The 27777-nt window shown below is 48.2% G+C and overlaps 2 protein-coding genes across 6 annotated transcripts in view; one reads left to right on the top strand and one right to left on the bottom strand.

The window, feature by feature from the left end:
• PRSS16 (serine protease 16) overlaps nucleotides 1–17419 on the top strand; it is a 28978-nt gene extending 11559 nt beyond the window's left edge. The window contains exons 4-13 of one of the 4 annotated variants that reach the window (XM_083455501.1): nucleotides 58–187; nucleotides 547–670; nucleotides 2646–2723; nucleotides 4465–4512; nucleotides 5645–5917; nucleotides 8994–9135; nucleotides 10426–10605; nucleotides 13306–13451; nucleotides 14865–15534; nucleotides 16964–17419. In XM_083455501.1, the coding sequence (XP_083311627.1) occupies nucleotides 58–187; nucleotides 547–670; nucleotides 2646–2723; nucleotides 4465–4512; nucleotides 5645–5917; nucleotides 8994–9135; nucleotides 10426–10605; nucleotides 13306–13451; nucleotides 14865–14927 (1184 nt within the window). In that variant the 3' untranslated portion in view covers nucleotides 14928–15534; nucleotides 16964–17419. Of the gene's footprint in view, nucleotides 1–57; nucleotides 188–546; nucleotides 671–2645; nucleotides 2724–4464; nucleotides 4513–5644; nucleotides 5918–8993; nucleotides 9136–10425; nucleotides 10606–13305; nucleotides 13452–14864; nucleotides 15686–16745 lie in introns of those variants that run through there. The other 3 variants (XM_083455500.1, XM_083455499.1, XM_083455502.1) reach the window with 3 other exon arrangements.
• Nucleotides 17420–22313: 4894 nt separating this feature from the next.
• On the bottom strand, nucleotides 22314–26518 carry LOC310683462 (uncharacterized protein). 2 transcript variants are annotated; one of them, XM_083453381.1, is made up of 3 exons: nucleotides 25726–26518; nucleotides 24682–24901; nucleotides 22314–22655 (listed from the first exon to the last, which is right to left on the bottom strand). In XM_083453381.1, exons 2-3 carry the CDS (start codon nucleotides 24865–24867, stop codon nucleotides 22452–22454), a joined length of 390 nt encoding a protein of 129 aa, XP_083309507.1. In that variant the 5' UTR covers nucleotides 24868–24901; nucleotides 25726–26518; the 3' UTR covers nucleotides 22314–22451. The 2 variants fall into 2 exon arrangements, with proteins under 2 accessions (XP_083309507.1, XP_083309506.1); XM_083453380.1 differs by having other exon boundaries at nucleotides 25721–26516.
• Between the last annotated feature and the right edge of the window lie 1259 nt (nucleotides 26519–27777).

Below are 27777 nucleotides of genomic sequence, written 5' to 3'. Positions count from 1 at the left end.
TATGGTGTGAAGGTGGCCAGAGTGAGACCTATCCCCTGTTTCTCTTTCTGGTTTTAGGACACCACGTAGAGCTGGCCCAGAAGTACGGAGCTCTGGTGGTGGCCCTCGAACACCGTTTCTATGGGGCCAGCATCAATCCCGATGGGCTGCAGGATCACAACCTTCATTTCTTGTCCAGCCAGCAAGCGTGAGTTGGCACCTGTGACTCGTATCGCAAACCCTGCATGCATTTCCGTAATACCGTAACATTTCTTGAAATATTTTACAAAACGCTTCCATTCCTCCAAAAACGTTTCCTTCATTTTTAATCTCTAATTTTGGCTTGCCGTTTCCGCACGCTCTGTCGTTTTTATAAGCCGTTGGCATCTTTTCGTTGGGATCTTGCCTCCTTCCCATTTTTGAGCGTATATTGTTCTTGCCGCTGTCGTGGCATGCATAAATAAATTGTCTTAAGTCAATCACCCTCTAAATTTCAAGCAAAGAATCAAGGGAGGTTTGGGACATGTGCCTCCTCCGGTTGCAAAGTTCTGCCGTCTCCTTTTGCAGCTTGTCTGACCTGGCCTCCTTCCACCACTTCGTCACCCAGAAATTCAACCTGACGTCCAACAACACCTGGATTTGCTTCGGAGGCTCCTATCCTGGCTCGCTGTCTGCCTGGTTCAGACTCAAGGTGGGACCACAAGATCGCCAGTAGGGGCCAATAGGAACAGGGCAGTGCAGGATTTATGTATAAGCTAAACCAGCTGGGACGCGGGTGGCGCTGTGGGTAAAACCTCAGCGCCTAGGACTTGCCAATCGCATGGTCGGCGGTTCGAATCCCTGCAGTGGGGTGCGCTCCCATTGCTCGGTCCTAGCGCCTGCCAACCTAGCAGTTCGAAAGCACCCCAGGGTGCAAGTAGATAAATAGGGACCGCTTACCAGCGGGAAGGTAAACGGCGTTCCGTGTGCTGCGCTGGCTCTCCAGATGCAGTTTGTCACGCTGGCCACGTGACCCGGAAGTGTCTGCGGACAGCGCTGGCTCCCAGCCTATAGAGTGAGATGAGCGCACAACCCTAGAGTCTGGCAAGACTGGCCCGAACGGGTAGGGGGTACCTTTACTTGTAAACAAGCTGTAGCTTACGGCTCCCTCTCTTGGCCCCCCCCCAAAAAAAATTAAAGGAAAAAAACACCCTGGATGTACATTTCCAGAATATAAGATAAAAAACAAATAAAATAAAACCTACATACAGCAACAGTGTTTTGTGTTGTATAGGCTCCTAGGATGTAAGTCATGGGCCCCGTCAGCTAGCCTGCTCCCTAAAATATCACGGGTTTGCTCATTTCTATATATAGGGTGTCGACATTCTGCATGGGCTGGTTGCATGAGTAAACAAACAAACCCCTGGGTTGCAAAATATGAGTCAGCAATATCAAAAGCAACACAATGGCCAGAAACAATAACAATGTGAAAAACTTTATGGAATAATTGAAAACATCAAAACTAACAAACGGAAGTCTCTGAAAGTCCTTAAATGAATTACGGTGCCAGACTTTACCCGACGGAGAGCAAGCTGTGAATTTTGTTGTTGTTGTTTAGTCGTTTAGTCATGTCCGACTCTTCGTGACCCCCTGGACCAGAGCACGCCAGGCACTCCAGTCTTCCACTGCCTCCCACAGTTTGGTCAAACTCACGCTGGTAGCTTTGAGAACACTGTCCAGCCATCTTGTCCTCTGTCGTCCGCTTCTCCTTGTGCCCTCCATCTTTCCCAACATCAGGGTCTTTTCCAGGGAGTCTTCTCTTCTCACGAGGTGGCCAAAGTACTGGAGCCTCGGCTTCAGGATCTGTCCTTCCAGTGAGCACTCAGGGCTGATTTCCTTCAGAATGGAGAGGTTTGATCTTCTTGCAGTCCATGGGACTCTCAAGTGTCTCCTCCAGCACCATAATTCAAAAGCATCCATTCTTCGGCGATCAGCCTTCTTTATGGCCAAGCTCTCACTTGTATGGACATCACTACTGGGAAAACCATAGCTTTAACTATACGGACCTTATAAGGACCTTATAAGCTGTGAATTAAATACTCTGGAACAGTGCTCATGCGATCTATTCGACGAAAGATTGGTTAATGAAGAAATTACAGATCTTTCTACTTACGAGTGTTGAACTAATTGGCTGATGAAGAATTCAACAAAACAGTAGTACCGTATTTTTCGCTCTATAAGACGCACCAGACCATAAGACGCACCTAATTTTTGGAGGAGGAAAACAAGGGAAAAAAAATATTCTGAATCCCAGCAGCCAGAACATCAAGAGGGATCGCTGAGCAGCGAAAGCAGTGATCCCTCTTGCTGTTCTGGCTTCTGGGATAGCTGCGCAGCCTGCATTCGCTCCATAAGACGCACACACATTTCCCCTTACTTTTTAGGAGGGAAAAAGTGAGTCTTATAGAGCAAAAAATACGGTAGTTATCAGGAAACACTGTTCAGTAGAGTTCAGAGTTGGACATCAGAATTGGACATTTGCTGATTATACAAAGCTTCACAGCTTGCTCTCCATCTTCCATGAACACAGTCTCAAAAGTGAGTCTGTGAATGACTACAGAGGCCAATTCTGGATCCACACGTCCATTCTCTCTCTCTCTCTCTCTCTCTCTCTCTCTCTGTTCCAGTTTCCCCACCTGGTCTTTGCTGCTGTTGCTTCTTCTGCCCCCGTCAGAGCCCAGCTGGATTTCACAGGCTACCTTATGGTGAGTTCTTGGCAAAGAAACTAGGTGGTCTTTTTGAGTTTGGGGATGGCCCTCAGAGCTCCTTGAGGCCCTCTCAAATGATGACCACACTGGTACCGAATACCAAGAAAACTAGTGTTAATACGCCCAGGAACCTCACCAAAATGCTGGAGAGGGTGCACCTCCACAGGCACATACCTCCGCATGTGGTGGGAGTGCCCCAAAATCCAACTATTCTGGACAACAACCATACGAGAAATATGTAAAACAACCAAGCAAGTATTAGAAATCACCCCAGAATTGGCCTTACTAAACATCTTCCAAGACAATAATGCTCACTTACACCACAAAGAACTCATAACCCACCTACTTTCAGCAGCCAGAAACATCATAGCCAGACACTGGAGAGACCTGTCAGGAGTAAGCATGGACCAATGATACCAAATAGTATGGGAAACAGCCCTACTAGAGAAATTAACCAATAAACTGAAACTGACACGGGGACAAATAGAAGAAGACGCCTTCACCCCAGTATGGCTCCCATTTATCACACACACAGCCCAACAAGACAAGTGACAAAAATCCACCAACAGCATACAAATCAATATAGCTAACCTGATCCAAAACACCCACCCACCCCACTCACACATGAAAACAAAGACCACCACAGCCAACCACAAATGACAGCCACACCCTAGGCCAACCTCTCTCACCACCAAAGGAACACAAGTGAACAGCAGAGAACCTGCACAAGCAACGCTGACACCAAACCACCACATTTATTAAATAAAATAGAAACATTGCCACCTGACCCCACCCCCACTCATCTCCCCCCCCCGCCACCTCTTTCCCCCTTTTCTTCCTACTGTGTCAACAAATGAAACTGATTTGTTAAAATATTACATGGGGGGGGGGAATATGAGAGAAAGTCATTGCACACAGTTTTGTAAATAAAGAAAATCTTTAATACAAATACATTAAAAAAATAATGATGATGACCACACAATGGCCAAAAGTTTGCCCGTGGTTGAACTCAGCCTTGGTCAACCGGAAAGGCCTCCAGATATTTGGACTACAACTCCCATCAGTGCTGGTGGGGGCTGATGGGAGTTGTAGTCCAAATATCGCCAGTTTGACTCAAGATAATAATAATAATAATAATAATAATAATAATAATAATAATAATAATAATTTATTTGTACCCCGCCCATCTGGCTGGGTTTTCCCAGCCACTCTGGGCAGCTTCCAACAAAGATGAAAAATACACAAAAATGTCACATATTAAAAAGTTCCCTGAACAGGGCTGCCTTCAGATGTCTTCTGAATGTCAGGTAGTTGTTTATCGCTTTGACATCTGATGGGAGTGCGTTCCACAGGGCGGGCACCACTACCTAGAAGGCCCTCTGCCTGGTTCCCTGTAACTTGGCTTCTTGCAGTGAGGGAACCGCCAGAAGGCCCTCGGAGCTGGACCTCAGTGTCCGGGCAGAACGATGGGGGTGGAGACGCTCCTTCAGGTATACTGGACTGAGGCCATTTAGGGCTTTAAAGGTCAGCACCAACACTTTGAATTGTGCTCGGAAACGAAAGGAAATTATTCTCCCTCCCCCAAATAGTGAAGAAGAAAAAGCTGGAATTAATACCACAGTGTGAATCATCACATTCGAACGTAATGTTCCCATCATGCCTGAAGCCCCATGTGACTTAACAACTTTGTCCTTATCCCGCCCCCTCACCTATCTCTCTTTGACTTCTTCCTCTCCAGGTTGTTGCCGCAAGTCTGTCCAATCCAGTGGTCGGTGGTTCCAAAGAGGTGGGGGTTTTTAATATTTTCCCAAATGACTCGTTTTTTGGCCGTGTGGCAAAGTGCAACCGTTAAAAGTGGTTCTGTAACGCTTTAAATGCATAGTGCGGACGGACCCCGGCTTTTTGCCGCCTGTCGTGTGCTCCCCCTGTGTTTCCTTTTTTAAAAAAGAAATATTTATTTGATTTCAGAAAAAATAAACTAATAATAATAATATTAATAATAATAAATGTTTATTTGTATCCCGCCCTCCCTGGCAGAGACTGGGCGCAGGGCGGCTAACATCAGATATATAACATTGGTATAAAATCAAATAATAATTAAATTACCTCCTAAAAACAAGTCAGGATCAAATAATAACAAAGTCAATTAAAAATCCATATACAGTGGTGCCTCGCAAGACGAAATTAATTCGTTCCGCGAGTTTTTTTGTTGAGCGAGTTTTTTTGTCTTGCGAAGCACCACGGCGGGGAGGGGTGGGGAGAAGCAGGGCAGCTGCCGCAGCCGGTCCTTGGACTCACCCGCGCCTTGTGGCCACCGCGCGACGCGGCTGCTGGAGGGCGGCGGGGCTCAGGAGCGCGACTCCAGGGAGAGAGAGGCGCTGGCGGCAACGGCTCCTGAGGGGAGCGCGCGAGGGCGGTGGGCAGCGGCGCCAGGCAGCCGGAAGGTCGGAAGGTCGGCCGGAAGGTGGGAGGGAGCCGGAGGAGCGGGGAAGCGAGCGTGCGTGCGTGCAGTGACCGTCGCCATGACAGGAGAGGCAGGGCTGTTTCGTCTAGCGAAGCAAGCCCTTAGAAAAATCCGTCTTGCGAAGCACCTCAGAAAACGAAAAACCCTTTCGTCTAGCGAGTTTTTCGTCTTCCGAGGCATTCGTCTTGCGGGGTACCACTGTAATGAGATTGCTCTGAATCTTAAGGCTTTCCCCCATCCCCTCCAGTTGTCAGTATTTACAACTGCATATCAGTCCATTATCCACATTTTTTATCCATCTAAATTGTCCATAGTTTTTGTTACTTTACAAGTGCGATTAAAATCGTGCCAGTGTTTTCATCTGCTTACAATGGTCTCCTAAATAAATTACAAAATTTCCCCATTCTTTTTTTCAAAGTTCCTGTCCTCACCTTCCTTTTTGCTTGCCTCGCAGTGCATGGAGGCCGTGGCTGACGGCTTCTCTGCTGTGGACGCCCTGGTGCAAGATGGAGCCCGGGCCAAGCTGGCGAAGGACTTCCGCTCCTGCCAGGAGTTGGAGGGCCCTGGTGACTGCGTGGAGCTGGTGTCCAACCTGGCTGACATCTTCATGCTGGCTGTGCAGTACAACAACGAATACATGGAGTGGAGCACCATCGCCAACTTTTGTCGTGTCATGACCGACAACAAGACTGGCTCTGCCTACCAGAGACTTATGGCTGCCAACAACGTAAGCCTGCATCTCGGTGGGCAGGTGACCTTTCTAGGGCCCAGACTGAGGAGCTGTCAATCCTTTTCCTTTGTTTAGAACGAGAGAATGACTGGGCTGCAACTCCAGTGTGGTGTAGTGGTTAAGAGTGGTAGACTCGTAATCTGGTGAACCGGGTTCGATTCCCCCCCTCCTCCACATGCAGCTGCTGGGTGACCTTGGGCCAGTCACACTTCTCTGAAGTCTCTCAGCCCCACTCGCCTCACAGAGTGTTTGTTGTGGGGGAGGAAGGGAAAGGAGATTGTTAGCCGCTTTGAGACTCCGAAGGGGAGTGAAAGGCGGGATATCAAATCCAAACTCTTCTTCTCTCAGTATTATTTATTATTAGTATTACTATCTGGACTCGCACCTCGGCAGCTGTTTTGTGCGGGCGCCCACGGCATGTTTATCGCAATATGAGCGTTTTTTCAACAACAACAACAAAAGGACTTTATTTTATTACATAAACTTTATATACACTTGATTATAGTGGGGGGGGGGGATCTAAAAGCGGTTTACAAAAAAGAATAGAATACAGTCATACCTTGGGTTACAGCCACTTCAGGCTGCGATTTTTTGGGTTGTGGACCGCTGAAACCTGGAAGTACCAGAATGAGTTACTTCTGGGTTTTGGTGGTTGCGCATGCGCAGAAGTGCCGAATCGTAACCTGTGCAGAGCGCCAACTGTAATAGAAATGTCTCCCCACAACGTGCCAGAAAGTACCGTATTTATTGCTCTATAAGACTCACTTTCTCCCTCCTGAAAAGTAAGGGGAAATGTGTGTGCATCTTATGGAGCGAGTGCAGGCTGCGCAGCTATCCCAGAAGCCAGAACAGCAAGAGGGATTGCTGCTTTCACTGCGCAGCGATCCCTCTTGTTGTTCTGGCTTCTGAGATTCAGAATAATTTTTTTCTTGTTTTCCTCCTCCAAAAACTATGTGCGTCTTGTGGTCTGGTGCGCCTTAGAGAGCGAAAAATACAGTAAATGATAGGCTCAGAGCAAAACACATGTGTCTGGATAGGCTTGCCTAAGCAAACAAACCAACAAAATGTTTTTAGTAGGTGCCAGAAAGAGTACAATGAAAGGTACCTGACTGATTTCACGATGTAGGGAGTTCCAAAGTGTGTTAAAGTTGCTGAGAGTTGCAAGGAGACCCCCTATTCCCCTCACCAAGCTACAATTCCAAAGCTCCAGTAGCGTGGGGGGTGCAGGGGGGGCCGGCCGCACCGGGCGCAACATCTGGGGGGGGGGGCGCGCTCGCACTCGCAGCTCTCTGCCCCTACCTGGCTCACTCACTCTCTCACACTGCAGTGCTGGCTGTGCGAATCCGATCCGAGCTGCCGGGTCGCCGCCCACTGTGGAGGGGAGGGTGCCAGGCGTGCGGTGCAGTGCGGAGAGAGAGCGAGGGACTATCTGGGGGAGGGACAGTGCAGTGGGGGGGAGGGGCGCAAATTACTTGCCTTGCCCCGGGTGCTGACAACCCACGCTACGCCACTGCCTAGCTCTTTCCTGTGAAGAGGGATTGACCATGAAAACACTCTGGAATTAATAATAATAATAATGATAATAATAATAATAATAATAACAATAACTGACTCACTATATCACAAGGTACTGTGCAAAAATATTATAAAAAACAATTTAAAAAGGAATAGATACATTAAAAATAACCCAGATGGAGACCCCTAGCATAGCTGGAAAAGCTTTTCAGGCCAAAAATGTCTTCAGTTGTTTCTTGTTGTGCCATCGCTGACCATTAGCTGAGCTGGGAGTCCTGGACTCGCAGTGGCGTCTGAAAGGCACTTCTTGGCCACCTCTTGGTCTGTGCAACAGCCATTCTGGGACTGAAGCTCCTCTTATTTTCTTATATATTTAATGTATAGGTGTGGGGTTTTTTTGCACTAGCCAAAGGCCATGGCATCATCTAAAGAAGAAAAACGAAAACAGCAGTTGCTCCATAGGCAGTCAAACCATGATCCAATCTACCTGAATTCCTTATTACACAGAATAAAATGTAATCCTCAAATAAAATGTGCAGATTTAGATCTCAAGAGTCCCCTTTGCAATTGACCGCGAGCCCACCCAGATCTTTCTTCCTAATCTTCCTAGCTGCCACCTTATAAGTCACGGAGTCATCACTCAGCAGCCAGTTCACCCTCTGGTTAGATTTGTTACCTTCGTGAAAAGGGGTTTTGTGAATCGGTTTCTTGGGTCCATATATAGTGGACGTTGTAGCAAGTGATGGCAAACATTCTGTACATGTGGTTGCCCACGCAGACAGAGTCTCTCTTCAAAAGGTATTCCGTTGTCTCGCCCACCCAGGGCCGGATTCAGTGGCGTAGCATGGGGGTTGCAGGGGGGGCCGGCCGCATCTGGGGGGCGCGCGCTCGCACTCGCAGTGCTAAAATCAGTGCTAAAATCCACGGGTTAATGGGGCGCAAATTACTTGCCTTGCCCCGGGTGCTGACAACCCACGCTACGCCACTGGCTGGATTTAGGTTTGATGAGGCCCTCAGCTACTGAAGGCAATGGGGCCCTTTATATGTCCAGCTGTCCTTTGTCAACAACAAATGGTCGCTGTTTTTTGTGTTAAATATATGCTACAATGGACAATTCAGTTGCAAATGTGATCTGTGCGAGAAGCACATTCGCAACCCACGGCGGTGCGTCTGCGCATGCGCAAAGCGCGATTTAGCGCTTCTGCGCATGCACAGCCGCCGAAACCCAGAAGTAACCCGTTCCGGTACTTCCGGGTTTTGGCGGGCCTGTAACCCGAAAAAACACAAACTGAAGCGTCTGTAACCCGAGGTATGACTGTATATGGTAATTTATGGACCTAATAGGTATCTAAACCCATTTGCACATAACAGATAGGAACCTACACAACACAAAACACTGTTGCTGTATGTAGGTTTTATTTTATTTGTTTCTTATCTTATATTTTGGAAATGTATATCCATGTTTTTTCCCTTTAAATTTTTGGGGGTCCCCAAGAGAGTGGGGCCCTAAGCTTTAGCTTGTTTGGCTTATACGTAAAACCTCTCTTCTTTTCAAAAGGTGTATTTGGACGGCATGAACATGACATGCACACAGAACAATCACACAGAGGCCCTGAAGGAGCTGCGCAGCACATCCATCTCCACGACAGGCGTGGGCATCAGGCAATGGTACTTCCAGACATGTACAGAGTTCGGATACTGTAAGTGAGAGTTAACATTTTGCCCTCTGCTCTCCTCCTCCTCCACATATTATTATTATTATTATTATTATTATTATTATTATTCACCCTAAGGCCCTGGGATGGGTTATTTGTGTTGGTGAGGAGATGAGAGTTTGTTCATCTCAAATCAGACCTAATCTAAATGAGATTGCCTGGCAAAAAAGCGAGCTCACGCCTCTCGTTGAACTTGCATACGTACTTAAGGTACATAGGTAAGAGGCTCGTTTATAATTATATTTTGGGAATCCCTCACGTTCTTGTACATCTGCTTCGCTTTATTCTGGCTGCCCCACGATCATATTATGAAGTAGTCGTGCTCTACGTTACAAATCAAGCACGGCTGGGAGCTGTTTCTTTTCGTTTTCCAACGTATTGAGAGAAGATTTGTTGTGGCGCAAGCAAATCTGAAAGTGTGGCCCAGAGGAAGAAGGTTTGAGAACCACTGACTTGGGGGCTGCCTCAGAGAAGGCCCTGTCCTGGACCTCAACCGCTGAGCTTCTGAGTCCAACCATGTGTGGGCTTTCCCATTTGCATTGTTTCCCGTGAACTTATTTTCTATCTATCTATATCTATCATCTATCTATCTATCAACTATCTATCTATCTATCTATCTATCTATCTATCTATCTATCTAATCTATCATCTATCTATCATCTACCTACCTATCTATTTATAATATACATTTTTATTAATTTTTTTAACATATCAGTTCCAACAGTCATACAACAACTTCTCATCTTATATAATATTTTGGACTTCCATCAACTCCTCTGATGATTTCCCATTTTTTATCACTTATTCTGCATTTCTCACTTTCTGTATTACATATAATTATCCTTAACTAATAATTCTCTTCATAGTCTTTCTTGCAATATTTCAAATAATTCACCTTACAAAACTTCTTGCAATCCTACTAGCGTAACCATCACAGTTACTTTTCAAATAGTTCATATATTTACTCCAGTCTTCTAAGAATCTCTGATCCCGCCGGTTTCGACTCCTTCCTGTTAATTTATCTAATTCTGCGTAGTCCATCAACTTCATCCTCCATTCTTCAGTAACTCTTCTTGCTTCCATTTTTGTGCCAATAATATTCTTGCTGCTGTCATTGCGTATGAAAACAACTTACGATCCTGTCTGTTGATATCATCTCCTACAATGCCAAGTAAAAATGCTTCTGGTTTCTTAACAAATGTATATTTCAACATTTTCCCCCGTGAACTTAGTGGCCTCAGCCCTGCCTTTTGCGCTTTATTTCTCTCGCTCTAGACCAAACCTGCGATGATCCAGCCTGCCGTTTCTCCCGCTTTATGAACCTGACGACTGAGCTTGATACCTGCCAAGAGGTCTTTGGCATCCTGCCTCAGGCTGTCCAGGAGGCTGTGTCCTTCACCAACGAGTACTATGGGGCCGATCGCCCCAAAGCCAGCCGCGTCCTCTTCGTGAACGGTAGGGAGGGTGGGGAGATGTGGGGCCCTCTCAGACGCCCGTGTGCAGCACGTAGTTGCGAGAGAGGGAGAGACCCCCCAACTTGAAGCCTATGGAGAGCTCCATTTTGTCAAACCAAATACAGTGGTACCCCGAAGACGAATGCCTCGGAAGACGAAAAACTCGCAAGACAAAAGAGTTTTTCATTTTCTGAGGTGCTTCGCAAGACGGATTTCCCTAAGGGCTTGCTTCGCTAGACGAAACGGCTCTGCCTCTCATGTCATGGCGACGGTCACTGCACGCACGCATGCTCGCTTCCCCGCTCCTCCGGCTCCCTCCCACCTTCCCGCTGATGGTTGGTGCCTCGCGCCGCTGCCCACCCTCCTCGCGCACTCCCCTCAGAGAGCCATTGCCGCCAGCGCCTCTCTCTCCCTGGAGTCGCGCTCCTGAGCCCCGCCGCCCTCCAGCAGCCGCGTCGCACGGTGGCCACAACGCGCGGGTGAGTCTGAGGTACCGGCTGCGGCAGCTGTCCTGCTTCTCCCCGCCCCTCCCCGCTGTTGTCAGTGTTTAAATGCAGTGGTGCTTCGCAAGACGAAAAAACTCGTAGAATGAAAAAGCTCGCGGAACGAATTAATTTCGTCTTGCGAGGCACCAGTGTACAGTCATACCTCGGGTTGAAGTTGCTTCAGGTTGAGCGCTTTCGGGTTGCGCTCCGTGGCGACCCGGAAGTAATGGAATTGGTAACGTCTGGGTTTCGTGTTTCCACTGTATTTATGTGGCTGGTTGTGATTCCTTGTTAGCGAGGAGGAAAGCGCTCTACACATCCTCAGAGGCAGATTTCCCCCTTCACTGTGAGGGTTGTGTAGGGTTTCTCACCGTTTGTCTGTGGAACAGACTCTTTAACCAGGCTGATTGGCATCCAATACCTTTTTAAAATGTGTAGTGGAAGGGGGGGTGTTATTGGGATGTTTTTGTTTTTATTATGTATTTTCTATTTTTTTATATTGTGATCTTATGTTGCAAACAACAACTACAACAGACTCCCTCAGGAGGTGATGAACTCTTCTTTCTTGGAGGTTTTTAAGCAGAGGTTGGGTAGTCATTTGCCATGATTTATGATCATGTATGTTGAGATTAGTAGTGATGTATGGAAGTGAGAGCTGGACCATAAAGAAGGCTGATCGCCGAAGAATTGATGCTTTTGAATTATGGTGCTGGAGGAGACTCTTGAGAGTCCCACAGACTGCAAGAAGCAGTGGTGTAGCATGGGTTGTCAGCACCCGGGGCAAGGCAAGTAATTTGCACCCCCCCCCCCGCTGCACTGTCCCTCCCCCAGATAGTCCCTCACTCTCTCTCCGCACTGCACCACATGCCTGGCACCCTCCCCTCCACAGTGGGCGGTGACCCGGCGGCTTGGATCGGATTCGCACAGCCAGCACTGCAGTGAGAGAGAGTGAGTGAGCCAGGTAGGGGCAGAGAGCTGCGAGTGCGAGCGCGCCCCCCCCCCGATGTTGCGCCCGGTGCGGCCGGGCCCCCCTGCACCCCCCACGCTACGCCACTGGCAAGAAGATCAAACCTCTCCATTCTGAAGGAAATCAGCCCTGAGGGCTCACTGGAAGGACAGATCCTGAAGCTGAGGCTCCAATACTTTGGCCACCTCATGAGAAGAGAAGACTCCCTGGAAAAGACCCTGATGTTGGGAAAGATGGAGGGCACAAGGAGAAGGGGACGACAGAGGACAAGATGGTTGGATAGCGTCTTCGAAGCTACAAACATGAGTCTGACCAAACTGCGGGAGGCAGTGGAAGACAGGAGTGCCTGGCGTGCTCTGGTCCAGGGGGTCACGAAGCGTCGGACACGACTAAACGACTAAACAACAACAACAATGTTGAGATTCCTGCATCACAGGAGGTTGGACCCTCTACAATCCTCTGGTTCCGTTTCTCCTCATCCCCTTCTGTGAGTTCCATTTTTGCACGGACAGAACAAGAGATAATACCAAGGCAATTTCATTTCAAAATCTAAGCCAAGGAGGTCTGTCATCTGAGGCGGATATACGAATAAACCCATTAGGTTGTACCCAAATAAGTTTTACTCACAGTAGCCCCACTGAAATAAAAGGACCTAATTTAGTCAATGTTCATAAATTTCAATAGGTCTACTCTGAGTAGAGCCACAACACATTTTCCAGCGAGTTCATAGGAGCAGCGTAGGTCCCCCATCCTGGGATCAGAAGTTAGCTTTTGAGAGGAACGGCTAAGGGAGCTGGGCATGATTAGCCTGGAGAAGAGGAGGTTAAGGGGTGATATGATAGCCATGTTCAAATATATAAAAGGATGTCACATAGAGGGAGGGAGAAAGGTTGTTTTCTGCTGCTCCAGAGAAGCGGACACGGAGCAATGGATCCAAACTACAAGAAAGAAGATTCCACCTAAACATTAGGAAGAACTTCCTGGCAGTAAGAGCTGTTTGACCGTGGAATTTTCTGCCAAGGAGTGTGGTGGAGTCTCCTTCTTTGGAGGTCTTTAAGCAGAGGCTGGACAACCATATGTCAGGAGTGCTCTGATGGTGGTTCCTGCTTGGCAGGGGGTTGGACTCGATGGCCCTTGTGGTCTCTTCCAACTCTATGATTCTATGATCTGCCTATCCCATTGGATCACACTGGCGAATCAGTTTACTTTCCTTCCTCCTCGGTGATTGATCACTGCCTTCTCTCCCCAGGCGACATTGATCCTTGGCATGCCCTGAGTGTCCTCAAGAACCAGTCCCGCTCCGAACGGGCCATTTTAATCAACGGCACTTCCCACTGCGCAGACATGAGGACACCCAACCCCCGGGACCCACTGCCCCTTGTCCATGCCAAAGAGGTGAGAATGGCCCAGGGATTCTCACTTGAATGTTCTGGGGATAGGGGGTGGCATGGGGGAAAATAATAGCTTGGAACCCACAACCTTTTTCAGGAAGTTCCACTTCCTCTAACCTGTCTGGTCTCAGGCTGGAGACAATGTAGGGAAGAATTAGAGTGCAGAACCCTTTTAGGAAAGTTCTGTTTCCTCCTATGAAGATGATATAAATAATAATAATAATAATAATAATAATAATAATAATAATAATAATAATAATTTATTATTTATACCCAGCCCATCTGGCTGGGTTTCCCCCGCCACTCTGGGCGGCTTCCAACCAAATATTAAAAACAATACAGTATCAGACGTTAAAAACTTCCCTAAACAAGGCCGCCTTCAGTTGTCTTTTAAAAGTAAAATAGTTGTTTATTGCCTTAACATCTGGTGGGAGGGCATTCCACAGGGTGGGCACCACTGCCGAGAAGGCCCTCTGCCTGGTTCCCTGTAAACTCACTTCTCGCAGTGAGGGAACCACCAGAAGGCTCTCGGCACTGGATCTCAGTGTCCGGGTAGAACGATGGGGGTGGAGATGCTCCTTCAGGTATACTGGGCCAAGGCTGTTTAGGGCTTTAAAGGTCAGCACCAAGACTTTGAATTGTGCTCGGAAACGAAACTGGGAGCCAATGAAGATGTTTCAGGACCGGTGTTATATGGCCTCGGCGGCCACTCCCAGTCACTCCCAGTCTAGCTGCTGCATTCTGGATTAATTGCAGTTTCCGAGTCACCTTCAAAGGTAGCCCCACGTAGAGCGCATTGCAGTAGTCCAAGCAGGAGATAACTAGAGCATGGACCACTCTGGCAAGACAGTCTGCGGGCAGGGAGGGTCTCAGCCTGCGCACCAGATGGAGCTGGGAGACAGCTGCCCTGGACACAGAGGGACCAAGAGGACACACACCTCTTGGTCCATGGGGTAGGAGAGTTGAATATAATGCCAATATATTTTACATCAGGCAACCAATGCATTCCTTAAGTTTCAGATAATACATGGGTAGACAAGTCCAAAAAGTCCCAGACACAAATTTTCATGGCGCTCTAGCAGCTGTGGCAGCTGATGTACCAGAAATAATATATTTAGTGTTAACTCTGGAAATCTATCCTCAATTCTGACCCAACTAAGTCTCCTGATGTATATTTTGCTCCCCACGAATGTCTGCTTGTTAGGGTTTTAGTCTCGTTTTAAATGCTTTTGTTTTTAATTAATGTGCAAAGTACCTTGAGATGGTGGTTTAGGAGGTGGTTAATAAATCAACGGCAGTAATAAAAATGAAAACAATTGTCCCTGAATTAGGAGCACAGCCTATAAATCAGCATTCTAGTTAGGAACCTGACCAACCTTGGTTTTATTTTCTCTCCCTCCCCACTCTCTCCATACAGCAAATCTCCTTGCAGGTTGATGAGTGGCTGAAGTTAGCGAGAAAGATAAATCCAGGCAGCTGAGGAGCCAAATGTGAAGATGCTTCACCAGCCCAAACTGCTGATGCCTCTCCTTGCAGAAAGACTGCTTGCTCCTGCCTTGTCTTAGAGACTCACAAAACATCTTTGCATCACCTGGGAAATAACTATGTGGCACAAATGACTGTCGTTTTTTTTTTTATAAAAAAAAGCTTCAATTTCCAAATACAGATTTATTTATTTTTAATACCCTTGATTCTTCACTGTTGTTGATATGATGATCTGTCGATGGAGCTGGATTTCGTAGTGGGTGGAAGATGGAGTGTCGATAAGGATGCCAATATATCTTTTCTTTTCTTTTACTGGTTTTTGCTCCTTTGCGGTCTGGCTTGTGGGATGGCGAAGCTTTTCCCATCGCTGTATCTCCGTGGAAAGAGAAAAATGTCTGCTTCGTTTCTGTGCGGCATACTGTGGGTTAAGGGCTGTTTGTCCCAGGGGCAGGACAGAATGTTTGCGACAAAAGGTAGAAAACCGGGAGCTGTAAAACCCTCCTTGGTGGAGGTCTGCTGGAATCCGTTTCCCGAAGCAGTAGAAAACGTCTTTTCTAAGCAGAGTTTAATAGAACCTAATCATTGGTACGGGGACGCGGGTGGTGCTGTGGTCTAAACCGCAGAACCTAGGACTTGCCGATCAGAAGGTCGACGGTTCAAATCCCCGCGACAGGGTGAGCTCCCCTTGCTCAGTCCCTGCTTCTGCCCACCTAGCAGTTCAAAAGCACATCAAAAGTGCAAGTAGATAAATAGGTACCGCTCTGGCGGGAAGGTAAATGGCGTTTCCGTGCGCTGCTCTGGTTCGCCAGAAGCGGTTTAGTCATGCTGGCCACATGACCCGGAAGCTGAATGCCGGCTCCCTCGGCCAATAAAGCGAGATGAGCGCCGCAACCCCAGAGTCGGTCACGACTGGACCTAATGGTCAGGGGTCCCTTTACCTTTAATCATGACTTGGTACAGGCAACTTGCAATTTAGGTGGGGGGTTGTGGTCTGGGCCTCCCCACGTGAAACCAAAATTGCATATATTGGGAGCACCCTGGAGGGGCAGTGGGGCTTGCAGAGATGATGTGTGGGGGGCTGGACAGAGGAGGAATGGTGGAGACTGTCTCCCCCGGCTGACGCTTCCAGAGAAGAGGAAGACAGTATATACCGTATATTTTGCTCTATAACTCACTTTTTCCCTTCTAAAAAGTAAGGGGAAATGTGTGTGCGTCTTATGGAGCGAATGCAGGCTGCACAGCTATCCCAGAAGCCAGAACAGCAAGAGGGATTGCTGCTTTCGCTGCGCACCAATCCCTCTTGCTGTTCTGGCTTCTGAGATTCAGAATATATTTTTTCTTCTTTTCCTCCTCCAAAAACTAGGTGCGTCTTGTGGTCTGGTGCGTCTTATAGAGCGAAAAATACGGTATTTACAATAGTGGTTTGCAGGAGGTCACCGCTCAGAGGCAGATGAGGGGGAAGTTGGGAAATAATGGGAGAGGAGGTGGCAGAGCTGGAGCAGCTGGCTGACATGTTGGGATGCAACCAAGGAAACGGGGGCCATTGGCAGGCCCCCAGCTGGCTCCAGCCTACCAGCCGGTGTGCCGGGCGATCTCCAGTCCTTGGTGCAGCATCTGCGACCTGAGCTTCAGAAGCTGGGGCACACTACTCAGCAGAGTAAACACTACGCAACAGAAGTGGCGGGAGAGGCTGTGTGAGCATATTTACAAGCAGTTTATTCAGCATAAGTAAAGGTAAAGGGTAAAGGGACCCCTGACCATTAGGGGTTGCGGCGCTCATCTCGCTTTATTGGCCGAGGGAGCCGGCGTACAGCTTCCGGGTCATGTGGCCAGCAGGTCTAAGCCGCTTCTGGCGAACCGGAGCAGCGCATGGAAACGCCGTTTACCTTCCCGCCGGAGCGGTACCTATTTATCTACTTGAACTTTGAAGTGCTTTCGAATTGCTAGGTTGGCAGGAGCAGGAACCGAGCAACGGGAGCTCACCCTGTTGCGGGGATTCAAACCACCGACCATCTGATCGGCCAGTCCTAGGCTCTGTGGTTTAATCCACAGCACCACCCGCGTCCCTTATTCAGCATACATCAGGACAAAAGGAAACATGTCCGATCTCCTTCGTGTCCAAAGCAAGCAGCTAAAGCAAAAGCTATACACAAACGGAAGTTCCCAGCAAGCTGTGCTGGAGTGTAAACGGACAGGTGACATACAACAATTCCACACGTCTGTTCTTAAGGTGGAACAGAATATCCCAGCAGTTATCACTAGAAAGCATTCCAGCCCCCCTGAACCCGGCGATCATTGGAAGTAGGAGAGCAAAGGGCTTGGAGACAGATGGCCCTAAGTGGCAACCATGGGGGGGGTGCTGTTGACGAATGAGGAAGTAGGAGAAAAGGGGGGGGTGGAGATTTACCAGGAGCAACACCATTAATCCAAGAGGCTGCATTTCTAAGCCTCTCTCTGTGAATATTGAATAAACATCATTGGTAAGAACTTTCCTTTCTCTTGTCCATTCCTGGCAACCTACTGTAGGGGATTGTTTCCTCTGAAGCCTGACACCGACTGGCGAGGAAACCACCCCAGAGCCAAAGAGGATGTCCTCTTTGGCTCTGATGAGGGTCTCCTCATGAGCCAGGAGGCCTCTCCAGGGTGCTCCATTTCCGGGTTCTTTCAGGCTGCTTCCGGGTTCCTAGCACTGTGTGTGTCGCATGCAAATGGAGCTTGTATAAATGGGGAGAAACCTACGCAGCAAAAGGGGAGATTATTTTGAAAATCACTGGGTTGTATTGCAATGAGGCACTGTGTGAACGTATCAGTGCGAGGGTTTCTGCTTCCGCAAGAGAATGTTTCTCCTCCTATCTTCTTCTTTGGCGATCCCTCGTAGCCGAGTAAGATGGTCTTCCACAAACATGGTGAGTTCATAAGTGATTGTGGAGGCCGATTCTGGATCCGCACGTCCTCCCACAGTGGAGACATAGGTTTACAGGCGGAAGTTGATCACGCAAAGGGTTTGCCAAGCATGCTGTCCTCTTAGCACATTTCTCCCTTTTGTCCTGAGTTTGAGTGCAGGGGGAGAAGTGAGGAAGAGTCCTTGTGTTGTAAGCCAGAAAACAGCTTATCTCCTGAGTTTACGCCAATAAAACTCAGAAATGTAAGGAGTTAGGAGTCCAACGTTGTTTATTGCAAAGCAATAGGTTACAGTCAGATCGTTCCACAAAACTGCAACCCTGCCCAGTGGTCCAGGCAGTAGTATTTCTGCAGATTAAGTTCTGATTCCCACCGTGTTCTGTTACATTGTGTTAGTGTGCATGTTGGGAACCTGTGTTACAGGTAGCCATTTGCACCATGTACCAACTTGTGTTTTAGCTTTGTGCTGTATCTTTGTGATTCACATATTAGCTGTATTTCTGCTCCAAGGGGGGGGGGGGGAGGCAACTTGCAAAATCATCAGTTTCATAAAGCAACAGGTTACCATAATTTCTCTATTAGAAGCAAACTCAAGGATTTACAGGGGTACACATTATCACATTGATTGTGGCCCTTTGGGCCGCCACCACATTCCTTCCTTTCAAGCTTAATGGTACGAGATTACTTGCACCATTCAGCTTGACCCTCAGGTAACCCATCTTGACCCTCCTGAAGCAGTTGGTGGTATTGCAAAAATAACTGCTTTTGGGCTATATTGGAAAGCATGTTAGAAACCAAGTGACAGACTAAGGCAAGTAGACATGGCACAAATACAATTGAAATATACTCAGAGTCGCAAAGTGATTTCATGCTCTTTATTCAGCTCATAGTGGTGGGGAGGAATGAATGAAAGTCCCCTCAAAGTATCTGCTTTATATACATTATTTACACAATGGGCCGCACATGATTGTCTAATTCCGGAATTCTACTGTAAGCCAATCAGGTTGTGGATTCACTTATATCTGGAGCATGATTGGGTGGTTCCTGCCAACCAATCATACTGCTGCATTGTTCTAGGACCAATCAGACTGCTGCATTCTGAATCCTATTGTTCTAGGACCAATCAGACTGCTGCAATTTGGATCCTATTGTTCTAGGACCAATCAGACTGCTGCAGTTTGGATCCTATTCAACTCAGTACATAACAACAATCAAGGCAAGGACCACTAGGAAAAACATGGATGCTCCTTTTGCTAGGCCTGCCATCCATCCGGTCCCAAACAGATTAGACCAGCAATTGCTTAACGGGTTATTATTCCAGACTTGTACTGGCACATGGGCTGCTTTCCAAATATCTGTGGTAATGGCACGAATCGCGCGGGGACTGACCGAGCGGGCGGCAGGGTCTGCAAGGTTCGCGGGCAGGATTAACGAGCCCAGTGGGCCGTATCCGGCCTTAGTTTGATGACCTCTGGCGTGGAACAACCAGCCTCCGGTGTGTGGTTGTAGCAGAGGGCCATTGTCTCGTTGCCAGTGTCCTAACCCACACCGGGGCAGGAGTTCTGCCGGTGCAAAGTCAGTATTAAGTCAAGAGCCTGGGTCCTAAGCACACGTCTAGGTGCCTACAGACTTTTTAATGCGAAAATGGTAAATCCAATTACCCTACTGATGTGCTCTGCAATGCAATAATCCCACCTCCTTCAGGGCCCATCCAAAAAGTTGAGAATCTCAGGGCACTTGTTCTTCCAATGACCTTCCTTCTTGCATAGGGCGCACTGGTTGAGTCCGTCTCACCCCTTTTCTCCTGGGGTTCCATGTTCCCCCACATCCTCACGATCTGGGGCTCCTACTGCAATTGCTGCTGCTAACAGCCCCGCCTTTTCCTACATCCTATTCTTCACTTGCCTCCCTCATTCCACGTCACGTACACCTCCATTGCCACATCCAACAAATGTGCTATGCCTTTTCCTGCCTCTTGTTTAAGTCGTTCTATGATGCGCAGGGAGGGCATAGCTGGCAACCTTCCCTTTTTTTTGTGGGAAATCCCCTTATTCCAGCGCCGTTTCCCGCTGCTATCCCGGATTGTTAGATATCCCGTAGACTGTCCCTGGGACAGGTGAGGCTGCTGATCCCTTATTTTTGAGGCTGCTGTTCCCTTATTTTCAAATCTGAAAATTGACAGCTATGAGGGAGGGGCTCTTCGGCCTTCTGGCATTTTGCTGTGTGGCAGGTGCCCAAGACAAAATACACAAAGCAGTGAGAAACTTGTACGTCAGGCCTTTTCATAAGGCCTATAGCCATTACAGAAAGCTCGTATCTAGGCAGCATAATTCAGTGAAAAACCTGCCAATAAAGCACTCAATATATATATAAACAGTTTGTTAGAGAAGACCTCTCAGCCCCCAGCTCTCCCCCCCTTCTAAGGCAGAGGACCTGAGCAACAGCCCAGGCCTACCCACTTTTTTCTGGGAGATAAGGCCTGGGAATTAAAAAAAAAAAAAAAAATGCAAGGAACAAGCAGGAAAATTAAAATAAAATAAAATTATAACTGCTAGCAAGGGAGCACACAGTTCTTTCCCCAACAAAATGTATCTTACACCCTCACACAGGGTCACAATCCCACCTTCAATGCAAACACCTGGGGCTATCCACTGCACCCCCTCGGCCAGGCCGGACCACAGCTGTCAACTTACAGATTTGAAAATAAGGGACCAGCAGCCTCGAAAATAAGGGATCAGCAGCCAAAATAAGGGATTTTAGTCAACCGGCTGAAATACAAAGTTAAAAGGGACCAGATAATTTGGGAGAGCAGCGCCGGTTTTTAGCCCTTCGTTTCCAGAGGTTGCTGCTCAAGACACCAGCCGATGAAACACTGCAATTAAATAACTACAAGCAGCAACCACTTTTCGCGCAAAACCAAGTCCAAGCTACGAAGATGCTGCTGCAGTTCTGTATCTTTTCTCTCGTGCTCCATCTGCAGCTCTCAGTTCCATCAGGCGTGGGGGGGGGGGATAGCGCCCAAAGTAAACCCGCAGATCAGACCATCTATGCTAGTCTACCACTACAAATCTATGGGAGAAGCGCTTGCGGTCCTTCCCTTGTAGCCCTTGGAACACCTGCCCGCGCCTCCGCCTCCTCCTCTTCCTCCTCTCTCTGAACTGCTTTCTCTATGGTTGCCCTCGCTCTCCTCTCAAGGCTCCTCATCAATTCATAGACAATGCCAGGCTGCCCATCTCATCTGGGTCCTTTGGCGGCGCAGCCGCAGTACGGCCTAGCGGGAGCGGTGGCAGCGCAGGGCAGAGGGGAGGCCCCAGGCAGAGACGCTCAGGCGGCCACGAGGAGGATGGCAGCGGAAGGGCCTGAGGCTCCCGCCAGTCCCGGCGGGGAGGGGCTCCCGGGGGCTGAGGCTGGTGAGAGGAGGCCGGGACGGGCAGCCAAGCAACACAATTGGAGCCTCCCTCCTCCCTGGCCGGCAGGGAGGGAGGGAGAGGAGCTGCTTCCTTTGAAACCCGGGAAATTTAAGGGACATCTATCAATAAGGGACAGCAGCGGGACACGGCGCTGGGATAAGGGAGTTTCCCGCCAAATAAGGGACGCTTGACAGCTATGGGCCAGGCCCATATAAAATCTAAGGCCCAAACTGGAAAAACCCCTTGCCCGCAGCCAGTACAGTCTCCTCCCTCAAGGGGCTGGGCGAACAGGAATCAACAGCCGCAAAGGGATCAGAAGGCATGCTCCCATGCAAAAGAGGCAAAAAGACCAAAAGCCATTTTCCCATGCCAAGGAGAGAAAAGGATCCACAGCCATCAAAACAAAACAAAACAAAACAAAAAGGTGCAACTTGCCATGAGGCCTAAGGCGCAACTTACATAAACCAGAAGTAAGAAAAACAAAACCAAAGGTGCACCTTGTCTTAGGCCTAAGGTGCAACTTATATAGACCAGAAGTGAGAAAACCAAAACCAAAGGTGCACCTTGCCTTAGGCCTATGGTGCAACTTACATAGACCAGAAGTGAGAAAACCAAAACCAAAGGTGCACCTTGCCTTAGGCCTATGGTGCAACTTACATAGACCAGAAGTGAGAAAACCAAAACCAAAGGTGCACCTTGCCTTAGGCCTAAGGTGCAACTTACATAGACCAGAAGTGAGAAAACCAAAACCAAAGGTGCACCTTGCCTTAGGCCTAAGGTGCAACTTACATAAACCAGAAGTAAGAAAAACAAAACCAAAGGTGCACCTTGTCTTAGGCCTAAGGTGCAACTTATATAGACCAGAAGTGAGAAAACCAAAACCAAAGGTGCACCTTGCCTTAGGCCTATGGTGCAACTTACATAGACCAGAAGTGAGAAAACCAAAACCAAAGGTGCACCTTGCCTTAGGCCTAAGGTGCAACTTACATAGACCAGAAGTGAGAAAACCAAAACCAAAGGTGCAACTTGATGAATACTGCCCAATGGCTGCCCCATTGTCTCTAGAGGCAGGGTTATAAGGTCACCACTTTTAAATCTTGGGACTGAAGGTGCATTCACAGATACAGGTTCATTGCTTGGTGACTGGAGCACCAGATCACGATTTGCATGTAAGGATGGATCGGAGTTGGCCGCGGCTCCCCCAATTTTCAGATGGTCATTTCAAAAGCGGCTCCTGAGTGGACATTCGTGGCTGCGCTGGCGGTGTCTCGTACGTGGCCTTGCTCGTCCACAAGCAGCTCCTCCCTCGAGAATATTTCCATCTCCAGCTGCAACTCCTTCAGGTCCTGGATCTCCAACGCAAGGGTGTAAAGATGGCGGAAAAGCACGTGGTCAGCCCTCCGCAATCTCAGCTGCATGGCAAAGAAAGCAATCATTTTCATTCTCTATCTATATCCTGGCGATATATGCACGATAAGGGCTGTATACACACCATGCATTTAAAGCAATCTGCCCCCACAAAGAATCATGGGAAATGTAGTCCCCAGCACCCTGAACAAACTACAGATCCCAGGATTCTTGGGAAGGACATTCTTTAAATGTGTTTGCAAATTTGTGTTGTGCACATAGCCCGGAGAAGTTTTGTCATGTACCCAGAAGCAACTTTAGCCCACATTGCTTAAAATTTTTGGGTCTGGCAGACCCAATTTGAGTCGCGTGACTCAAAATGGGTTAAGTTTTTGTTGTCTATATTTCAACAGTCCCAAAGTTTGAGAGTCAGTGGTGATCCAGACCTTGTTGCTGGTTGCGAAGGACCCCCCATAACAATTCAAGCTTCAGGGCCCCCAAAATATAGGTCCACCACTGGCCAAGGTTCCTCACCAAGGCAAGACAGTTTACACCAATCCTGGCCCGACTGCACTGGCTGCCCATTAGTTTCCAGGCCGAATTCAAAGTGCTGGTTTTGACCTATAAAGCCTTAAATGGCTCAGGACTGTGATACCTCAAGGGCTGCCTGTCTCCATACATACCTACCTGGACCTTAAGATTATCCTCTGAGGCCCTTCTTCATGTGCCTCCTGCACGAGAGGTCTGGAGGGTGGCAACATGAGAACGGGGCCTTTCCTGTGGTGGCTCCCCATTTGTGGAATCCTCTCCCCAGGGAGGCTCACCTGGCACCTTCATTACATATCCATAGTTGCCAGGTGAAAACAATCGTCTGTAACCAGGCCTTGGGCCTTGTAACTATTTGTGGCCTTTCAAGTGGGGGGGGGGGCGCGGATTATTGGTTTGTGTTTTGTGGTCTCCATTTATTTATATTTTTATGTTGTGAACCACCCTGTGATCTTCGGATGAAGGGTAGTAAAGGTAAAGGGACCCCTGACCATTAGGTCCAGTCGTGACCGACTCTGGGGTTGCGGCACTCATCTCGCTTTACTGGCCGAGGGAGCTGGCATACAGCTTCCGGGTCATGTTCCCAGCATGACTAAGCCGTTTCTGGCAAACCAGAGCAGCGCATGGAAACGCCGTTTACCTTCCCGCCAGAGCGGAACTGCTAGGTTGGCAGGAGCAGGGACTGAGCAACGGGAGCTCACCCCGCCGAGGGGATTCGAACCGCCGACCTTCTGATCGGCTAGTCCTAGGCTCTGTGGTTTAACCCCCAGCGCCACCCGTGTCCCCATGAAGGGCGCTATATATATTTAATAAACAACAACAACACAGTGTCCTCCAGGTCTTGTTGGACTCCATAAGAACAGCCTGTTGAATCAGTGCCCTAGCTAGTCCACCGCCTTGTTCTCAACAGTGGCATCTCAGGTGCCAGTGCGAATCTCTTACGCAGGACCATCATGGACAAGGGCCCAAGAGTTGTGGTCCAACGTAAATTCGAAAGGGCGATAACCCTCCTGGACAGACTTATTTACGATGCAGCGGGTCTGGGAAATGAATGAGCGGACATTTAGACTGTATTTAATCGGAACGGAACAAGATGGTGATGCCCGCTCAAACGGGACTCGTGGACTATTGGATCTATGTGAGTGAATTACGAGAGAGTATTACAAAGTTCACACAGAAATATAAACAAGACTGTTTCTTTCAACCCACTTGTGGAGACAACTCGGAGGTGATTGAGAAGAAAAAGGGTAACGACAAGGAGATGAGAAGACGGGATTGTGACTATATTGTAAACATCAAAGCAGCAGGAATATAAGATGATTGGACTCCTACCGATCTTGAAGCATGGGTACCCCCCACAAAAATTTATAATTAGGCAAAATATTTGGATTTTATTATTTGTATTGTTATAATCTGGAATAATTTGTATGATATGATATGATATGATTTGGTGAATGGAAATTTAATAAAAATTAATTTTTTTAAAAAAGAGTTGTGGTCCAAGAAGCACATGAAGAACATCTCCTGGCTTAAAGAGGGCCTCACCATTTCACCATGCACCCAGGCAATCTTGTCTTGGAGGCCGGGGCAGCCGCCCTCAAGCTCTTGGGCTGCTTCCTGCTCTCCTTCCCCAGGCAGAGAAAATGAAGGCAAGCTGGGCTCTCGAAAGACTTTAGGCAAGGGGGGCAAGCCTTTGAAGGGAGACTCCTCTTCATTGCTCCAGGTATCCATCGGGAGGTTCTCTGCTCCCGGTTCATGACTCTCCCTGGAAAGTGGAAAAGACCCTGGTTAGTTTGCCCTGACAAGCTCCTCCCCCTGCTGGTCTCCCAGAACCAGGAGAGACGTGAAAAGGGCGGAGGAGAAGTTAAAAAGCTCCAACCCAAACAGGAGGCAGAAAAACTAAATGCAGAGTTCCAGTTCCCTCCAGGACTTAAAAAAGTAGATCCAATAGCGTGGCACAAGAAACTGCTCCAAACGTCTGCCTGGATTTCTGAGCTGCAAAATGCAAACAAACAACAGCTGTATGTCTTCCAAACTTTTGTTGGTCAGCAACAGAGGCCATCGGTGCTCATAGACTTGGCATGTGGATGCCCCATACAAACTGGGAGAGCAAAGCATAACAATTCCACACTAAAGTTGTGCCTTTCCTCTGGCACCCTGGATTCCCAGGACCATTTTCAAGCTATAATTCTAAGGCACTGGAGGCTCATCCAATCAGGTGAATGGGGGTACTGCCTCACCAACCTCAGTTGGCCCTCAGCCAGACCCCAACCTTCCTACCTTCTTTATTACAATCTTTAGTCTCAGTCTTTAGCCTCAGTGTTGCCCCTTGTAGAATTCAGCTGCAAGCCAAAGTAGAATTAGTTGGTTCTGCCTATTGTCTCTGGCGCCACCTGCTGTTGACCTCCCCGCCTTTCACCCTATCAGTCCAAATGGACATCAACCTACTACAGCCTAAGGGTTCTTCAATCTATGGGAAATTAAACAGTTAAAACTATGTCAGGTAAGTCAGCTGCCTGTTCTACAGGTCTGCTTGTTTGCCGACTGGGGTTGGCCGTTCTAACCTGTCCCATCGTTCACTCACCTTACCAGCCTCAAGTCGGCCTTCATCCTGGTGCACCTTGGAGGGAGGTCTTCAGAGGGAGATGTAAAAAATAATAATCTTGATGGTAGAATGGCAGGAGATGCCTTCAAGGTAGACAGGAAGCTGCCTAGGAGTGGCGGTGGAAGCTTGAGGGTGCTGGGTGAATGCCGGCTGATGCGTTGAAGCAAAAGGAATGTGACTAGCTAGTTCTGCTTCTGATTATTCCTCAAGACCCCTCAGCTCTGAGAGAATATGCAAAGCGGGATCAGGTGAGTGTGACACCTGAGCAGGTAAGCATAGGGACTTGGAAGCCCCCAACCCATTAACTCCTTTCTTAAGTGGTTCCGGGGATCTTTGAAGCTCTTTATCTCCTTGCATTCCACAACAGTCGCTGACACCAGAAATGCCACCCGAAAGAGAGAAAGAGAGGCTTGGAAGAAACACACCCAGCTCTGCAAGTGGCCAGCCGGGCTGTCAGTGCAAAGTCCGGGGTGCAGCGGGTGACAGAGCTTATTCATACGCCCTTGTTTTCTCTTTCTGCCCCACAAGGAACAGAAAGTCCTGTCAGGGCACTAGGCGGTGACAGCGCAGGACACGCCCTCACAATCCAGAACACACAGATACTGTACACACACACAGACAGGAGAAGGAAGTAACACATCACCACACATGATTAACTGAAACGAATTCCCTGCCAAAGGATGTGATGATGCCAGAGGGCTAGATAGAGGTGTTTGCTTTTAAGGTCAAGGTAGACTCAGAGGGCGTGAGTCGACTGTTAGTCATTGCATGATGGAGTGCTCCCGTTCTCTGCTTACCTGATCTTTTTTGACCCCACCAAAACACCCACATTCACAGCACACAATTAAAGCACGATGATACCGCTTTAAACTGCCATGGCTTCCCCAAAGGATCCTTTGCTGAGAGTTGTTAGGAGAGAGCCCCCACCCTATTCTCCTCTCTGAGTTCCCTGTGAAGAGGGGTTGGTTGTTAAACCACTCTAGGAACAGGGGAATAATTGTAGCTCTCCTAACAACTCTCAGCACCCTTAACAAACTACAACAAACTCCCAGGATTTTTTGAGGGAAGCCATGACTCTTTGAAATTACGTCATAGTGCTTTTTAATGGCATGACTGTGCCCACAGTAAGAGTGGCTGAAATAATGATCTCTTCTCCTCCCCTTGATTTTTATATATATATATAAATTATGCGAACCTCCGCGGGTTCTCTTAAGTCTGCAGAAACCACTTGCACCTCTCTGTTGCGGGTATTTAAGTATGAGCACCTGAAAGATTTGTTAAGATTAGTACAGTATACAGGTAAATACGCCATACATTTAGAGCAGTTAACATATTACAGTGGTACCTCAGGTTAAGTACTTAATTCATTCCGGAGGTCCGTTCTTAACCTGAAACTGTTCTTAACCTGAAGCACCACTTTAGCTAATGGGGCCCCCTGCTGCTGCCGCGCTGCTGGAGCACGATTTCTGTTCTCATCCTGAAGCAAAGTTCTTAACCTGAAGCACTATTTCTGGGTTAGCGGAGTCTGTAACCTGAAGCGTATGTAGAAGAAGAAGAAGAAGAGTTTGGATTTGATATCCCGCTTTGTCACTACCCTAAGGAGTCTCAAAGCGGCTAACATTCTCCTTTCCCTTCCTCCCCCACAACAAACACTCTGTGAGGTGAGTGGGGCTGAGAGATTTCAGAGAAGTGTGACTGGCCCAAGGTCACCCAGCAGCTGCATGTGGAGGAGCGGAGACGCGAACCCGGTTCCCCAGATTACAAGACTACCGCTCTTAACCACTACACCACACTGGCTCTCACCTGTGTGTAACCTGAAGTGTATGTAACCCGAGGTACCACTGTACTTTAAACAACCATGGCTCCCCTCCAGGAAAACCTGGGAACTGTCGCTTGTTATGGGTGCTGAGATTTGTTAGGAGAGCTACAATTTCCAGAGCTCCCTGTAGAGACGGATTAATTCATAAACGACTGATAATTGTAGTTCTGTGAGGGGGTAAGTAGAGTCTCCTGACAACTCAGCACCCATAACAGTT

Source organism: Podarcis tiliguerta (genome assembly GCF_965153285.1).
Source record: "Podarcis tiliguerta genome assembly, chromosome: 8".
Taxonomy (NCBI): Eukaryota; Metazoa; Chordata; class Lepidosauria; order Squamata; family Lacertidae; genus Podarcis; species Podarcis tiliguerta.
This window is presented reverse-complemented; position numbering and strand designations above follow the sequence as displayed.

Coding starts and splice junctions, on each gene's coding strand:
- LOC310683462 (XM_083453380.1), bottom strand. CDS start 25,746: ATGAAGGCCGACTTGAGGCTGGTAAG. Junction 24,902..25,720: donor GCCGACTTGAGGCTGGTAAG/GTGAGTGAACGA, acceptor TCCACTTTCCAG/GGAGAGTCATGAACCGGGAG. Junction 22,656..24,681: donor CCTGGGTGCATGGTGAAATG/GTGAGGCCCTCT, acceptor TTTGCCATGCAG/CTGAGATTGCGGAGGGCTGA.